This window comes from Centrocercus urophasianus, unplaced genomic scaffold (assembly GCF_019232065.1).
Source record: "Centrocercus urophasianus isolate 14NV4802_14NV808 unplaced genomic scaffold, USGS_Curo_1.0 seq_38, whole genome shotgun sequence".
Classification (NCBI taxonomy): domain Eukaryota; kingdom Metazoa; phylum Chordata; class Aves; order Galliformes; family Phasianidae; genus Centrocercus; species Centrocercus urophasianus.
The window spans coordinates 4,043,945-4,062,629 of record NW_024884955.1 but is presented as its reverse complement, the minus strand read 5'-3'; the positions used below and the strand labels follow the sequence as shown (position 1 = coordinate 4,062,629).

At 41.5% G+C, this 18,685-nt stretch overlaps 1 protein-coding gene across 1 annotated transcript in view; it reads right to left on the bottom strand.

Moving 5' to 3' along the window:
• Window positions 1-3,871: 3,871 nt before the first annotated feature.
• The window catches only part of KCNB1 (potassium voltage-gated channel subfamily B member 1), a 109,678-nt gene continuing 94,864 nt past the window's right edge, over window positions 3,872-18,685 (bottom strand). Inside the window, 1 exon segment of the mRNA XM_042832527.1 lies at window positions 3,872-9,956. Coding sequence (XP_042688461.1) covers window positions 7,938-9,956 — 2,019 coding nt within the window. The 3' untranslated portion in view covers window positions 3,872-7,937.

Below are 18,685 nucleotides of genomic sequence, written 5' to 3'. Positions count from 1 at the left end.
CAATCATGGACACCCATCAAGGTTTCCCTGGGGAGTGCTGGTTGGGTTGGCCATGGGGTCAGTGACTGGCAGAGCAGCACAGCTCAAGCAGTTGTCCTGTGCTTTGTCAGAAGGAAGATCTGGGGCTGTTCCTTGGCATGATGAGATGCCAAGCAACTGGCATGCAGCACAGACAGCCCGGCATGCCACACTGAGCACGGAGTCGTCACCAAGCAGCACGTGCAACAGTGCCTTGGTTAGTGTTTTCTCTCCATTTAAGAACTGCTTCACTGGCCTGATAGAAAGCAGGATTTTTCTGTATTAGTTGGGGCATTATTTTAATGCTAATCTAGCTGGAAAGCAAATTTGGTTGGTAGCTGTGGCTGGCCTTTCTGAGTGCAGTATCATGGCTTCAGAGTTCTAAGTAATACAGAGATGCTGCCCCCACCCCAAACACATCAGTGGGGAGTGCTTCACTGTGGGAGCAATTCTGTACACCCACCACCAGAGAACCAGAAAGAATTGGAGAAAATAGATATGTTGTCTGTCTGTCACAAGACCACAAAATCAATAGAAACAAATCCCAGTGGTTGCATGAGACTAAGAGTGGCTAATGGTACTCAGGAGTAGCTAAAAAACAGAAGGAAGGGGAGATTCTAAATGAAATATGGTGTTTAGAGTAGAACTGTTGCATCCTAAAATGGCCTTAACTGCAGATTTCCAGTAAGACTGGAGGTTGACACAGTCAAAGATAACTGATGGCCCATGAGCCAGTAGTGTCCTCCTGGCAACAACCAGTCCCTGGACTGGGTGCTGCCAGGGTTGAACCATGTGGTCCTGTTGTAGACAGTCATTTGTGAGTTTGGGATGCTGCTTGTGCTATGAAGCCCACAAAGAGTGAGTTGACACAGAAGGCTGCTCAGTCAAGGCTGGCATGATAAGGATGATAATTTTCCTCTTGTGTGAAAGATTTCCTTCTTTCCCAGGCTTTCACTGACCTGTCTCTTCCCTCACCTCACGTTTCCTTGTAGGTGCTGTGGACAGACAACTCCATCCCTGAGGTCATGCAGAGCCTGTAGTTTTCAATTAGCTTTTAACAACAAGGGTCCAAATTCTTTACTGGGCTAAACTGAGAACAGCTTCATTGACCTCAACGGGCTTTACTTGCAGCAGCAAATAATTCAGCATTTCATTCAAATTCAGCTCCCTGGCATCTCACAATGCTCTAGTTTGGGTGGCTCTTTGCACTGAGCCCAAACTGATTATTACTTCTTGAAGGTGGCATCCTTGCAGTCTTCAAAAGACCCCTTTAAAAATGTCAAAAGTTAATCCTTGTTCAATCCTACAGAATATCAATAGTATTATTTCTGGATAAAAAGAAAAATGAAGGTTTCTCTTCTAAGCCTCTAGACTGAAGATTTCTTGTGCGATGAAGCCAGAAGCAAGCAAAGCAAAATTCCGAGTAGTATTTACAGATATGAACACTTGTGGCACCCTACCGTTGGTGTCAAAGGACACTTATTTGTGGCTTAGGTAACACCAGCAACAAAGGGGATACACATCCTGAATGCAAACATTCAGCTTTCCTAAAGTTTCCTTTGTCTGGACAAGACAAAGTTTCAGTGCAAGAGCCTGGATCTGGTCAGCATTGGGTGCAAAACACAGGCTGAAAAATAAACTCTTCCTCATTGATGGGCTGGTTGGTATCTGGGTCATTTCTGTTTTGGTGGGACGGCTACCTGCAGGAGTAAATTTCAGACTGGCAAGACTAGAAGCTTGCTGTAGTGTGTTTAAATACGTTCAGACGAACTTAGTGATATGAAAGCTCCATTTTGAAGAGATTTATGGGATTTTTTATGATGGATATAATGGATTATTGCACTAGTTTTTTTTCAAAAGCAACCAACCAGCCAAAAAACCACACCCAGTTTTAATCACCTTCCGTGTAAATAAGTATTGCTGATACATAATCAGATACCAAACAGTTTCTGATGGTTATACTGCTCATTCGGGTGTTACCAAGACTTTCTGAATACACTATGTTCCCAAATTAATTCAATTATTTCAGATTTACTGGGTATTGTGGTGAGCATATGAAAAAGTCACAGAAAGGAGATTGCTTTGGAGTAAGAACAGAAAAAGAGACCAAAATTCTATCTGTGGAAAAAAATTGTCACTGAACAGACTGTTGGGCTGATTCAAGCCAAAACTTTTCTGTGGAGTTAAAGGACACTCTGAATCTCTTCATCGTGCTAGACTTTGACAGGCCATGAGATGCACATTTATCTCATGGACTTTCTATTAAATTTGTGTGATGGTACAGCTATGAAGGAGCAAGCAAGATCACTAGGTAAGCAGGTGCATGGGTGGTCTTCACCTTAGCCAAATCCTGTCCCTTCCTGAATGTGTACATGCTCTGGTTTTTTTATTATCTTTTTTTTTTTTTTTTTTTTTTTTTCAATTTCTTGATTTTATCTGGGACTGAAAGTAGAAATTCCAAAAACCCAGTGAGAAATAAGTCTTGATCCTTCTGTTTTAACCCAGGGAAATTTCCCCTGGATGTAGAAGCTAGAGAGGGAGTTTTGCCTGAGAACTGCTGGGTCACTGGCCTTGAAATAAGAGTCTGACTTTTCTATTTTGATTAAAACTGGAATGAGATACTTATCCCAATTCTATCATAATAATTAGGACAATCAGATTCAAATCCTGTCTCTTCATGCTCTCATCTTAATTGATGTAAATCTGGAAAAACTCCACTGTACCCAGGCTATGGTTAATGCTGAAGCCAGTGGCATTGGCTGTTATGTACCAGTACTGCCATAACCGAGGACAGTTTGGCCACTTCTTTGTTTCTCAGAAAGTACAACTTAGTTTCCATAGCCAATCCCTGGCTATTTTGACACACCACAAATGGGAAAATACAAAAACATGACAACATCAGACAAACTTCATGACCTTTCGCAGACTCACTTCCAGGAGGGATGTTGCGGGTGTTTTCGGAATGAAGGAAAATGATGACAACAAAAAAGTTAGGGGACCAGCTATGTAAATGAACAAGAAAGCATATTATATATTATTCTGTAATACAAAAAGAAGAGATCTGACTTGATTGCCCTATTATAAATTTGCTAAAAATACATATATATATATTTATATTTTTATATATATATATAATTTTTTTTTTTATCTGAACAGAAAAATAGACTACTCTGGAATGCATGAAAGTCACATGACTTTTCCATACATCAGATACTTATAAAGCCAACACAATGGCAAACAGAAGGTACAGAGGTAACTAAAACATCTGTACTTTATTCAAGAACTATTTAAAGCCATATTCTCCCCAAGTGGCTGATCCTAAAGCAACCTAAGGTAACACTTGTTCTGTTCAGTTACCATAAGCAGAAGTGACTGACCAAACATGAGTGCTTTGATGAAGAAGTTGGAGCCAATTTGGAGCCGCTGGGAAGCCCACCTCCCCATCTTGCTCCTGACTGAGCTGCACGAAGGGCATCAGTGCCATGCAGTCCCCGTCACTCTGCTGCTTTACTCAGTAATTCTACTGCTTGCTTTAAAATGAGGCATAAAGAACTATGGGAGATTGTGTTATGGGGAACTTACCAACAGAGAGAGAACTTGGCTTTAGAGACGTTGTCTTTGTAATGAGTTTTAAATACCCTTGTGGTTTACTATAAACTGTACCAGTCATAATTCTGTCAAGACATAAATATACAATAGGTACAAATATTAACAATACATTACAACTTTACAGAGGAGAATACTGTTTTCCTTAGAAATGTGTATCTTATTAGCTGCAAGGGAAGAAAAGGCTACAGTTTATCACAGCCATAGTTGCCAAAGAACCCAACCGCCTTGGACTTCTTCCTGCGTGCCTTGCACAGACAAATTCCCAGGCATGTGACACTCGGCATGTTGAGAAAGGGAATGTGCGTTCCGTGGGTTTTCTTTTCCTCTTTATTTTTTTCTTCTTTTTCTACCTTTATAGACTCTCAAACCTTTCAGAAAACGTGGATTTCACAGGAGAATGTTTCGTTTTATTTAGTTTTCCGTAAGTGTGCTTAGGTGAAGTTTCTAAGAAAAGGCACTGAGAAATCTACTGCAATAAGTGACTGCTGCTTTCCTTTGTTCAAGGCTAAAACTCAAAGGATCTTCGTTTGCTTCCTAGTTAAGAAAACTGCACCCATTCCTCCCGCAAATATATATATTCTATATATATATATATATTTTTATATATGTATTAAAAATGGTGTTGATGGCATAAGACACAAGCAAGAGCAGACATCACACGTACATAGTCCTTTCAGATACGATGTCTTCTGCAGCAGCAGGTGAAACTGTCGTCTTGCTTGATCCAGGATACACAGTAAGTTCACAGACCTGAATGCCACTTGTCAGTGATTAAACTGCACACTTCAGCTTGATGCAAGAGATATTGCATATTTGCTCCTACTTTGATGAGCTCTGGGAGATATGTACCAAACAAACTATAAAATGAAATTGTCTTTCTAGTATCTATAGCATTTAGTGAGCACTATGTTTTCAAAGCACTGCCTTTCCTTTTGTAATGAGTACAGATTTAGTCTACCATAGCTTTACATCAGAGTAGATTTCCCAGTGCTTACATTATATATATGTGTATTATGCACACACACACATATATAGGTACATACTTCATAATCAGACTTTATTTCATTAAAATAAATTAAACATACTTCCTTTTTAACTGGGCACAAAATGAGAGCTACATCTTCATACACAAATAAGAAAGAAATGCTCTTCAAGCATATTATATGCTCAATTTTAAATTATTTGCTTTCTATAAGAAATCTATAGGACTTTGGCTATTCAGACTTAAAAGGTAGATTTTTAATGATACTTTTGAATTTGGCTTTCAAAAGTGACTCAATAAAATGCTACTTTAAAGGTAGGACTAAATAGATGATATAAGATATGTGTTGTAAGTAAACACACAAGGCAAACAGAGGGCCTTTGGTTACAAGGAGAGTTGCACCAGTTGATTATCAGTTAAAAATGATAGAATCGTTGATCTATACATTTTTGTCAGTGCCATCTATAAACCAAATACATCAATTTGGATGAAAGTGTGGTAAATACTACACTATATGGCTATATTTAAATATGCTCACTTTTGTGATATGTAAAATATGACTTTTTTCCACATGAAAGCATCAGCTCTAAAAATATTTAGCTTGGAAATCACTATTACTTACTTTATCAAAAAAATTGTCCCTGATTTTTTTTTTTTTTTTCTTTTTACATTTGTGCTGATGGCAGACATGAATGATCACTGAAACATAGAGGTTATGTTAAGACTGTTCTCGTTAAAATTTCTCATTGCCAGTCTATGGCCTCGGAAAGCCATAGAATAAATCAGTATTTAAAGCTTATCTGCTGGAAAGTCACTTTACTTCTTCATAACGACTCAATCTTAACTAGCAATACGTCAGTTCCTTTAAGTACACTTGTATTTACTATGGCCAAATCCTAAAGTCCTTCACCAGGCAAAGAGCCCATTTGGAGGAATGGTGGTTTTGACTGAGTGAAGACAGAGCAAAAGCTGAGGAACCTCAGGAATTGGCCCTGTGTAAATACCCTGGAGAGCACAGTTTGCTCGCACCGAGTTCGAGCAACTCACTGAGTTTGAGTACCTCCCATGTAATTCTCTGCATGACTCGAGGCCTCTTCCACTGCCAGCGGGCGAATTCATGAGGTGGTGGCTCAGGTCTCACTTGTGCATTCCCTAGGGCCTGTCCTTGCAGGAGGCAAGGAGGACGTGTGAGCAGTGCCTCGGGCTGCATCCCACCGCCAGGAGCCCAGTGGGACAACCACTCCAGCATGCGTGAGGGTTTGTGCCACGGAGAGACCTGGCAAAGCTATCATCGTAACCCATAACAGTTCCTAAAACAGATATGTGCTTATTGCTTTTGTCCGTACATGCTGCATTCACTATTATGGATTACAGACAGAAGTACTGTACAGCTCAGACGGACAGACAGTTACATTCAGGACCAACCAACGGCTTTTTCACAAGGGGAAGGGACAAAACGCAGTGGGCTCGCATGGTTATAGTCTTCCTCCAGCGTGCGCCTCCGCTCCCAAGTCCCGTGCCTCCGCACGCCCCAAGACCTGTTGCATGCAGATAGCTACACGCCCCGGCAGGTGCTCCGAAATAGGTCAGGAAACACTTATTGACAGAGTTATTTACAACTGAGTTTTACAGTAGAAACGGATAACAACATAAAAGATTACCATCACAGTTATCACAGGACAGGTTGTGACTTGCTACCGGTGTGTAACAAATCACAGTCACGACAGGAGGCACAAATTAAAATAGTGCTTGATTAAAGTGCTTGATTGTTACACTCTGCTATCCTACTCCAGCATTGCAACAACAACAAAAAGTCAACATAAAGTGCTTTTCCCCCCCAGTATTAAAAACCAAAGACAAATTATTTCCTACACAATTTGACAGAACTTTATTGAAACAATAATATTTTAAAAACCTAGGCTGGTGGCTGCTAGTTCTGTTCACTTAAAATGGTCAAATCTTTTTTTTTTTATTATTATTTTTTATAATTTTTTTCTTCTTTCACTTAAAAATGAGTGGATGCTATTAAAACATCAGGCCTGGTCCTGCTGTCTCTGGCAATCTCCCTGCGCTGCTGGATGCACCAACACGACAGGAGATGCTCCCACCCAACCTCCTCACAAGAGAGAGCACAACCAGGCCTGGGGCGGGTAGCTAAAGAATCCCTCTTTTTGCATATTTATGTAACGCTTGCATATCTTTCACCACGCCACGTGGGCGCGAAAAGCTTCAGACCAACTGGTTCCTCTCCTACGCCAAGGGCGAGACTTCAGCTGATGCCTGAAGTCAGGGCGCGGGCGGGAAGGGTAGGACCGAGGAGCCGGCCATGCTCGGACCAAACCTAGGGCCAGCTACTGCACTCGGCCATCCCTGTAGGGCCGGGAGCCGCCATGGTGCAGCCAGGAGCCCAGAGAGGAGCTGAGCTCCCCTTCTAACCCCACGCTCCCCAGCTGCGGGAAGGGGGCTGTGATGCTGCCGGAGATCCCTGCTTCTGCATGGCTCCTTCACACCTTCCCAGCATGGGCTGTGTGTGCCCCGAGGGCCACATGCTGGCCCAAGGGCAGCTTTTAATTTTAGCAGAGGGTAAGTGCGAGTTTCACTACGTCCTAAGGGGTGTTTGGAGTTAGATACAAGTGGTGCAACTCACCCTGCTGATGTTTCAAAAGAAAACGTCAGGTCCTACAGGATATAGTATTGTTAAACACACACAGAGCATTTTAATAACTGGTTTCTCTAGACCGCTATTTGTTTTAAATGGTTTTCACTTGGATTTTTCTAATAATGCAAGTGTTCCCTGTTACCTTTAGACATAATATCCATCAGAGAAAGCTGTAGATGAGGAACAGCTGCCCTGAAGCAGAGAGCATTGTGTTTTAGATAGCTTTATACCAACCCCAGCAAATTATTCCAGAGTTCATATCTGGCTGCCTTGGCATCCTTTATGGAACTAACGCAAATCAGGTGTTAATATTTCCAAAAGGAGCTCTAGCGTTCAAGGGGAATGGATGGATATTTGGTCACATTGGCTTCACTGGACAACATGAAAGGAGATCAATGTGTGATCATGATTTGCAATCCTTATTTTTGACTGATGTGGGCAATGTCTTTAGAGTTGCTTCAGAGAAGGACATTTTCACAAACCCACACTGGACCTCCCCTCAGACTTTTAGAAACAGATGGCTTGTTTCAGCCAAGTTCATGCCATGCAGAAGCTCTTTTTTTGTTGTTTGTTTTTTTTGTTTGTTTGTTTTTTGTTTTTCCTTTTTTGTTTTTGAGTTGACTGTATGGACATTCCCTTAAACTTTCAGTAAGTTATCTTGGAGCCTGTTCAGATGCTTTGATCATGTGTGTTAGCATGTCCTCCACTGCCTGGTAATACGTGGACTTCTGGGGAAATGTGATTTTCTAGTCTGACAGTCTCCTGATTGCCCTGGGTTCTTCCAGTGATACCTTCCATAGAATAAATGCAGTTTTGCCCTATTAGCTTAGGGGAGGTGGGTAAAGCAGCAGCTTCTAGATGGTTCTTCTCTGTTCTATAAACATTGTCCTTTTGCTTTAGATAACCAATGTTTGTAACATTGTACTTAGGACTCACATTTCCAGGAGGACTTGAATCATAAAGCAGCTGACCTTCGTCATCAGTGTCAGCATCTATGTATTTGTGAATGCCGGCATCATGGAAGTTGAAAGCTATGGCTGTCTGTGTCTCTGGTGACTTTGGAGGTGTTCTTGCACTTGCAGTTGTGTAGATGGAGGTTTCTGGGCTCATGAGAGATCTGTCAGAGAGTAAAGAAGTATCTGTGGCGGTGGCAGAAGCAGCTCCCCTGCTCTTGAGAGTGTCTGGATATATTCTCAGGACATTTGACGCTGGTACTAGTGTGCTGGCATCCTCCTCCATGAAGTTGACTTTCAGAGATCTTAGTTTTAAAGGGTTACTGGCCTTTATGGAGCTTTTTGGACTTTCTATGAAAAAAGCAGAACGGTGGCTGCCTTCAGAGCTTATTTCTGCAAATCTGGCACTACTCCCTTCTGCTCTGCTCTGCTCCTGAATCATATTAACGCCACCTTTGCAGGGAAGTGTAGCGAGTGGGCTGTGGGAAAACCTCCCAGAGTCAGGGAACTCTGCAGCACAACTTATGAAGCTGTCAATACTGGACATACTCCTCATGTCAATGATCCCATCGGTGCGAGTTGTCAGCAAGGGCACCATAGGGCCGGGAAGGGTCTCCATTTCTAGCTCTTCCTTTTGCTTTCCAGGTTGACTTGACTCTTTAGTGTTAAGGTTTGGCTGTGACTGAGTCTTTGCCATTTTGTTATACATGTCTTCTAGCTGTTGGACATTCAGGTGCTGGGGGCTTGAAGATGACCTAGCTTTTTCTGGAGATCCTTGTTCTTTAGTTTCAAAAGATTTACTAGAGCTAGTTTCAGAGAGTGTTCTCTTGGTCCATTTCCACTTGTTGGGAGATAAATGATTGTCCTGAACTTTATCCTTTTTGGCTATGCTTTCTCCATTCTTTTCAACCACAATGTCCATAAGTTCTATACTACGGGCAAATGCATCCTTCATGTTCATGGAGACGATACTACCATTCCTTTTGGCCCTTTCAAGAGCTTCTCTGCGCTTAATGGCTTTCTCTTGCCTCTTCTGCTCTTTGTAGAACTCAGAGAAGTTATTGACAATAATTGGGATAGGAAGAGCAATCACCAGCACTCCAGCAATGCAGCACAGTCCTCCTACTATTTTACCTAAAAGTGTTTTGGGGTAGATATCTCCATAGCCTACTGTTGTCATGGTGATTGTTGCCCACCAGAAGGAAGCTGGGATGCTCTTGAATTTTGTATCGTCCTCATCTTTTTCTGCAAAAAACACTAAGCTGGAAAAGATCATAATGCCCATGGCCAAAAACAAGATGAGTAAGCCAAGCTCATTGTAACTTCTCCTCAGTGTAAACCCCAAGGATTGTAAACCCGTTGAGTGCCGGGCAAGCTTTAGAATCCGGAGTATCCTCATAATCCGAAATATTTGGACCACTCGTCGTACATTTTGGAACTGAAGTACACTTTTATTGGATTCTGTGAGAAAGATAGTGACATAGTATGGTAGGATAGCTAGCAAATCAATAGCATTCAGTGGACCTTTGAAAAACTTCCATTTCTTAGGCGAGGATAGGAACCGCAAGAGGTATTCCATTGTAAACCATGCAATGCACACTGCTTCCACATGGGCAAGTTGAGGATTATCTGTCGTCTGCCCAAATTCATCCATGCCTTGTAATTCAGGAAGTGTGTTTAGGGACAAGGCAATTGTAGATAGTACAATAAACATGATGGAAATGATTGCCAAAATCTGGAAAGGAAAGAAAAGACAGTGAGTTTGGCTCAGAATATATTACATGATCTACCTTCGCATTTCACATGTACCATCACATTAATACACATGGCTGTGCTTCCATTTATGAATTTCTAGACTAATTTAGCTTTTAGTACATGGAAATGCATCCTGAAGTGATTCTATTTTGAAAACTGCTTTGAGTTATATCAGATGCATAGAGCAGATAAAACATCTACTTTGACTCCTGTGCATTTATCTCATTCATTTTCAGTGCGTTCCAAGCAGCTAGGATGCCAGAAGGACTGTGAAGCAGTTCACAGCAGGACCTTTTGATTAACTACTAATTAGGTGCCCAACAAAGCCCATCTGGACAACCATCTCTGAAATCTAAGCATGAGGGAATGTAATTGTGAATGCAAGATTCAGTCACAGTGATGTCCTCCATTTAATGCATGGCTATGTCTACTATTTTTGCTTGCCTGTGGCTTATTATAGTGATGTGTGTATATTTTCACTACATGTCAGTGCACAAGTAATATACTCTTTTTGAATGTTTCATCTCTAATTTGAAACTCGACAGTTGTGAAAGACACAAAAAATGTTCTGAAGCTTTCTAAAGTATTTTGAGACGTGAGCTTTTCTGTGTATAAACAAATGGCCATCCCAGCTCCTCACCACAACAAGGGAAGACAGCAAACCCAGCCAGGTGAATGGAACTGCACAACAACGAGACAGCCTAGACAGGGCAAATCCAGCCAGTGGAAAGCTCTGCCCCCGGTAGAAACCAGATCTTGAGAACAAGAGTGTGCAAAGATATGAGAAGGCTTTGCAGTGAGAAACCTTTCTGAAAAAAATCACATACACATGCTCAGCTCCTGGGCCATTGACTTTATGCAGAACTGGAAAGCATGAAATGCTAGATTAGCATGTTTGCAGTGTTGAGATACTGTAGGCAGACTGTCCTTCATATCTGTTTGAATTCTGTTCTTTCCAGTTTCCCTAATTACGTTTTCTTTTAAAGTCATTTGAGGGAGGTTTTAGAGCTGACAGACAATTTGAGGAATGTTTTTTTTCTACTAGTGAGTTCTTTCTCTAGCTTGTTAATTGGGTAGGAATATATCTAGTTTCTTAGGTTACTGCCAAAATACAGAAATGGTTTCAAAACACATGTGTACGTGACTAATGTTTTATGCATTCATGGCAGTGTAAGCTGGTCCCTTATGCTTGCTTTTCTTCCGCTTGAGATAGAAAAGAAGCATAAAATCAATTGCAAAATATGTGTGTGATGACTAAATACACAATACGAAGCAATGAATTATAAGATGTATGACAGGAGTTCTGCATCATGAATTGCAAATCTGACATGCTCTGAGCCCATGTCCTTCCTTGCCCATATAACTGGATAGCAGCTTTCCTCACAGCAATGTCTCTCAGCCAGCTTCACAACACCAGAATGTCCACAGTAACCACACGGGGCTCTGCAGAAAGAAATTCTTGCAGGATGTCTCTTCAGACAAATCCAGCACAGATATTCTAGTGGTCAGGAGCTATCAGACTGTTGAATGCACAGTCCCTACAGCAGTACAAGCCTTGTTACTGTACAAGAAACACGCAGACGCAATATGGATTAGAAACACTTTAGTTGTCTCTGGAAGAGCCTCAAACCTTCTCCGAAGCTGAAAGACAGAAGTGTTCTGCAAAGGTTGGAAGCTTCACTTGAATTAAATTCAACTTGAATTAAATTCAGCTACTGTTTTTGGAGAAAAGTCAGCTCACACACCTTCAAAAAATCCAAATTTAAAGTAAGACTTTCAATTTTGACAGTTTGACTTCTAAAAGTGTTCTAAAATCTCCTTGCAGGTTAAAAAACCCTTCCTAATCAATGTAACAAAAAACATCTACATTTAAATCACTGAAAATGTAACTTTGATTTGACCATGACAGTGCAGACCTAGTAATTTAATCTGAAGAATGAAATCTGACTAGAAACAAACATTAGTTCCATTAAACAGTCTGTTTTCATTGCTTAAATTGGATTAAATGAAAAAAAGTGAATGGTGTAAATGCCTTCCTCTGCAATGCTGGGAATTTTAAAATGTCATCACTTTCAGTTACTTCATATTTACTAGGAGAAATGCAGGGAAGATTTCCTTTCTTTTTAAAACAGATAGTTTATAGGAAAGTTTGGTGTTAGGTGTATAAAAATGTATTCACTGAAGACAATCTACTGATAGGAAACAACTTCAAAATGAATCTCTGCATTTCAGTTAATTGAGTGGTAGGAAGAGGTCAGCAGAAATACAATCTGGCTTATGAGCAATCACAAGAAGCAACCATCTAAGCTTACTCATGGATTCTGCTTCTATTTGGCTGAAAGAAAAGGTGAAAAATGAGGCGAAACTGATGGAGATCTTTTGATAGAGGACTTTATGCTGAAGTGGGGAGAAATTCAGACAGCTATTTCTGCAGATTAATTTGAAAGATCACCTCCTAAAGACCAGAAAATTTTCCCAGAAGCAGGGAGCCACATTTGCTTTCCTAGAAGGCTCTTTCAGTGTTTTGCAGCGATTTTTTTGTTTACAACTTGTGATTTCTGAAGGTGTTTGGGATGTTTTCAATACCAGTTTCCAATTTCTTGCTGGGCTTTATCTCTGCCCACTATGCACAGAGGGGCTTATTTGTAGACTTAGATGTACCTAGTGTGTTTTATCTCCTTCGTTTTCAGTGTAAATATTATCACTCCATCTTTATTCAGTGGATGCCATCCAGAAGCAGTAATTGGTGTCAAACCTTGTTTCTTTTGATATACTTTACTGCTTTGAAGATCAAGGCAATGCCAGATGAACATAAATTTGAAAACTAGGAGATCCGAGGGTAAAATTTGTTTTTAGTCTAGCAGATCTAGCCACGGAGCAAAGCAATAAACAGACAGAGACATTTATCATTTCTCCAGCAAGTTGCAGCGAGATGTTACCTGTATTCCTAAGATAAAGATTTTCTCCTTTGTTGGTCTGCTGCAATCATACATCTTTAGAAGGCTGTCAGGCTAAGAAAAACTTCCAAATGTGAGTTGACTGTCCTCAAGTATTCAGAGCACTTTTCAGTTGAAAAATACCAAAACAACAGAGGATAAATTTATCAAGAAGGCGTTTTAGAGGATCCTTCTCTAAGATATGTCTTGCAGTGTGCACCACCACCCAAAAACCCACCTGACGAGCAGCTGTCTGCAGCAGACAGGATCTAGTTGCTGTTGCTGCCGAGCATTAGCAGTGCGTTCAATGGCACAACTCTCTATACCAAGATATTTACAATCTTGTGTATTAGGTTACAGAAATGACCGTCCGTCTGTCTGATGGAACTTCCTATCACAGGCATACTGATTCTCTGGCACTGCAGCTTTTGCATTTTCCATTGTCAGTAATGAGACACAGAAAGTGGAAGGAAAGATACACTACTACGAGTGCTTATCATAGAATCATACAATCATTACGGCTGGAAAGACCAATAAGATCATCTAGTTCAACCACCAACTCATGACTACTCTAGACCCATAACCACATTGCCCACTAAACAATACATCTCAGTGCAACATCTACCCTTTTCTCAAACACCTTTAGGGGTGGTGACTCCACCACCTTGTTGGGCAGCCTGTTTCAATACCTCACACTCTAGGGGTGCTCAGTGTGATTGCCAGCCCTTCCATGCAATTCCCACCATTCCCTCTTTCCTTTGCTCTTCCAGGTTCACTTTTGAGCCATATGCTTCTGATGCCGTGTTCCCAGGACCATTTCTTCTAGAAGGTTGCATGAAATAAGCTGTGTAAGTTCCTCCCCTTTCTCTATTTCTGCATTTGCTTTTACATTTCACCTGCTGCAGCACACCATAAGTGGTGAATTTCCCCATCAGGTACTTTACTCAGTGGCTCGCAGAGGGTGTTGGACTGGCTCTTAAAGACAGCACTGTCTTGCAGTGCACGACTCAGTATGTACAGGGCAGGGTTCCAGAAAATAGTCAAATAGTCTGTTCTGCAAAGACTTTTACTGAGTGAATCTGTATTGCTGGTATGATTTCTTTGTGGAAGCTGAATAACCCAAGGGCAGGCAGGGCAAGCTTTTGAATGAATTTAAAGCACTTTCCTGGAAGTGATTAGCATGACTGTGCATACAGGCTGGTTATTACAGATGCAAATGAGACGTGCAAGCTGATTATGTGAGTAAGTTGCAGAATTTGGTGGGCAGCAAAACTGCGAGTGCTATCCCACAGGTGGGGTAAGTTTCAGGCAGTGTTAGGTTTGGTAATATGCATCTGGTCTTTGCACTGCAAAGAACCCTAACTAATGTCAAAGTATAAGACTGGAGATTCTCAAAGCCATTGAAATGAATGACAATAGGCTGTCCAAATCCCATAGATGGCTGTAAAATTCCAGTGTAAAAATCCGAGCTCTATCTGCTCATGGCAACATGCCCTATACTTTTTCTGTCTTCATCCTCAGTAATGAAGCTGATATAGAAAGGAGAAGGGGTGGTGTGTGGGAGAGAGTAGGAGGGTGTTTGAATATAGATAGATTCAATATTCTTGGAAATACGATGAGGAAATTGTTATGTAATCAAGAAGTTCAATAATGGTTTAGTCTAATGCACTTTTTTAGCTCCATGAGGACATGCAGAATAAACTTGGCAGCAGGACCAGGTTTCATTCATATGCTCCATTTACTAAGGGATTTTTCCTACAGCCTTCCCATTTCCCCAAGCAAACAATATACTTGGAGTCAGACTGCCCAGCTCCCTCCTGCCGTGCTGATGCCAGCCCATGTCTCCCCAGGCCCTGAGACACAGATCAGAATGTATTTTGAGCCATACCCCACAGAAACAGATGGAGAGTTCCTTAATCTCCTCCCCACTTTGTGGAGCACACAGGGGAATATCACCCACTCACAGCAGGTATTTATTAACAGGGACTTGCTTTGGGAAACACCTCTTCACTAGAAAATGCCTACTTATTCTGAAACTCTGAAGAATATTCTCACTTCTGATGCCATGATTCTGACCATCGGACTTTCAGGATATTTTTATCTAGAAAGCACTGAGGCCATTAAGAATGGTAACGCTTTCTTCTTGGATTGTGACAAGGAAATGAGGATAAAGAGGCAAGGAAGATATACACAACTTTCAGTCCTGTTCTTTTGCGTGTGCATAGAAGGATGCAAATTAAGACCTTGAATCTGCACAGCCCCCACCCAAGTCTCTAGATCCCCCTGATTTCTGGGGAATAGAAGCCTATGCTTACAAGTTGTACCTGATCTGGCACTTTCCATGCCACTTCTCCATCTTGAGACCCATTTCCACCACAAGCTCTGTCCTCTGGAGGTGTAGGACCCTGCACCATCAGCCTACATCCTGCAGTGCTCTCTGTCACTGCGTGCACAGTCTGGGAGAGTTCAAATGCCTCTGCTCTTCTGTAAGCATTACTGCACAGCATAAAATCTATAAAAAAAAAAGTATTTCTATTTCATTTTGTACTGCCTGAGATCTTAATTTTTTCATTGCCTGACAGAGTGCAGACTGAACACTAGTTAATTCCTTGATTTCGGCTATAGCAAGTAGTAATTCTATCTATTGGGAGACTATGTCTTCTTGGCCTAAAAGGGGATACAGTACTTCTGCTGGTTATATGCCAGTGCTTCACTTACACACAGGCATCCAGAGCTGCTGCTGCAACTGCTGCTGACTAAGCTGAAGTGGGCAGAGAAGTAGCCTTCAGGCATGACTGCCTGTAAATTCCTTAATGCTGCTAAGAACATGTTTAGTTGTCAGTGAGCTATCAAGCTGCATTGAGTGATAAATGATGTCAGTCTTCCTTTTGAGCAAAGCCCAGATGCAAATGGTGCACAGGAGAAGAAAATGATAAACGAATGAAAATACTGAAAAGGCAAACTTCAAAGGCATATGCAGCCTTCAGACATCAGTAAAGTAATAGTGCTTGAGAAAGGATGAGAGGGAAGCATCTGTCCTATTTCTGCCACTGGGGAAAGTTAGAAAACAAACACATAGAAGCTCAGATTTCCCCTTTTTTCCCCAGGTTTCAGGTCCCTGAAAGGCAGGCGAAAACCTCATGCACAATGCACAGAACATCCCACCTGCTCTTAAACACTCTACAAGAAACCAGGAAAGTCTGCTGGGAAACCATGCTGGGTTTCCTATAGAGGAAACCCAGTATTTTTCCAGGGCACATTTATTCAGAACAGTCGTTTGTTTCATTCTCTTTTCTCACAACTTGTACTTCATTTTCTAATTCTCTTTTTCTGATTTTATTTACCTTTTCTTCACATATCCAGGTCACTTTCTTTCCTATCTATGCTTTTTTTATTCCCCCTGTCCTAATGCCTTCTGTGATCCTTAATCTGACATAGCAGAGTGCTAGACCTCAAAATACAATTCCATTTCAATAAGAAGCAACACGTCATAGGGTCCTTTGTTGGTGACCAGCACCTGTATCTGTTACAGCAACCTTCTATTTCCATGTGTTTTGCTGGTGTTATGGCAAGGCATTAGCTGTTATCATAGAATCATTAAGGTTGGAAAAGACCACTCGGATCATCTAGTCCAACCACTAACCCATTACGACCATGCCCACTAACCATGACACTCAGTGCATCTATCAGAGCCAGACTCTAGACCTTCTCTCAGATAGAACCATCCCTGAAGCTTTGCGCTCCTCTATCAGGTACTTCTCTCACTCCTGCTTTCTCTCTTGTATCCAGTAACCAATGGTTATAATGCAGAAAAACAAAAGAAAGTCAATTCCTAAGCACTCAGCAGCACTGAATGTCTGGGAACTGCTCCTTAAGGTCCTTTCATGGTTCAGCTCTGCACCAGGAAGAGACAACACTCATGAATAACTCCCAGTGTTCCAAGAATCTGCTCAGCCTCAGTCACTGTCTTCAGGGGCTGCTGAGATGAAAATGTTGGGGTTCACTGCTGTAGATGTGGGAGGTTTTATTTAATAGTTAAATTGAATCAGGAATGTGCCAAGATTTAGCATGAAATCAACTAAATGTAATTTAGCAAAAACTATTAGCTTGATTGCTAAACCAGCCTTTTTCTCATGAATATGCATGAAAATAATTGATATTAATTCTTTTTGAATCTAAGGCACATTAGTCCTGCATATTACAGTGTGGAATCTTTTGGAAGACTAAACCAGTTTCACTGCCACTTCCTCACCAAAAGGTATAATTAGTTTTGCTGCAGGGAGATGCACCTCATCATTGATGCCATACTGGGTTGTCACATAGCAAGGAAATTAGAACAGTACTCCCTGTTTTGTCTGCAAAAAAATGGTGACCTGTTCAACAATTTTTCCAGAAATGCATTAGGAGAATCATAAATCTGTTACAAGCATCAGCTGTGCTAATGATATGAACAGACAGAGAAGCCTTCAGGAGCAATAAATCCCTACAGAGAATGGAAATATCCTCAACCCATTGAGAATGTTTGACACTAACACAGGGTGGAGGTACTGCTGCTTGGGGACTGGCTGCCATCAATCAGCAGGTGGTTTGCTCATCACTTCCTTTTTACATTTTTTTTTCTTGCTATTTTTTCTCTCCTCTCCTCTCCTCTCCTCTCCTCTCCTCTCCTCTCCTCTCCTCTCATCCCTATATCAGCCCATGAGTTCATGCACTTTTCACACTTGTTCAGCTGTCTGTGAGGTTAAACCACAACACTCGGCGCCTCCTACAGTGCATGGGAGATTTCTCCAACATATTTCAGAGTTTTTTCCTATTCAAACTTAAAACAAGGGCCCTCCTTCTGCCTTCCAGTCTGGGAAAGATTTACTTCTTTAGTGAGGCAAATCCTCCTGCATCAGGCTGCAGCCCTTCCCTGGGCTGCACAGCCCCACACAGCTGCCCACACGCTTACAGCCTGATGTAGGAGGAGCTTCACTTGCAGCTATTGCCTTGGTGAGTAAGCTTCGTGCTCACACAAGGGATTACAGATGATAACTGTTTATTCCTGCAAAGAAGTTGAATATGTGTCCCTCTTTTTGCAAGAGAGACATATGAAGGCTGCAGATGATGGGAAATGTCACTGCAGGGTTCTCTCTAAGCCCACAGCACCTCCCTAGTTCTTAGCCCCTTCTATAATGATAAAACTCCTGCTTTCCCTATCAATGTCTCTGCTCTCTCTCCTGTTCACACTCTGCAGACATCAGGGCTGATGTGGGGGACACAGCCACACGTGGATCCCTCTCCCAGCGTTCCCAGGGCTTTTCTCTGCAGCCCTTTAAGACACTCAGTTCACTGTGTTTGCAGTCTCAAGCACAGATGGTTCTTCCCTTTGTAAGCACTAAACACTTGCTTAGATATCACATATTTAATAAATAGCAACAACTATAGACAAACCAAAGCAGCTAAAAATGAATCCTCAGCAATTAATCATTCATATCAATATGAGACCTCAGCAAGTAGTAAACAGAGACGGTAGATACAGAATCTGTTTGAATTCTGCTCAGAAAAGAAAACGCAGCAGCTATATAAGAGTTTGATCTCAGCTCAGCACGACAGTTTTGATGCATTTAAGCTACAAATACAGGAAATGAAGCAGAAGTGTCAAAATATATACTTCTTTTTTTTTCTTCTTCTCTTTTTAAACTCACTTTTGAGCTCAGCAAAAGCTCTTTGAAGTGTCAGCTGGCAGCCTGGGAACTCCCCCTGTTTCCATGTTCACTGACTTCTGGGAGCA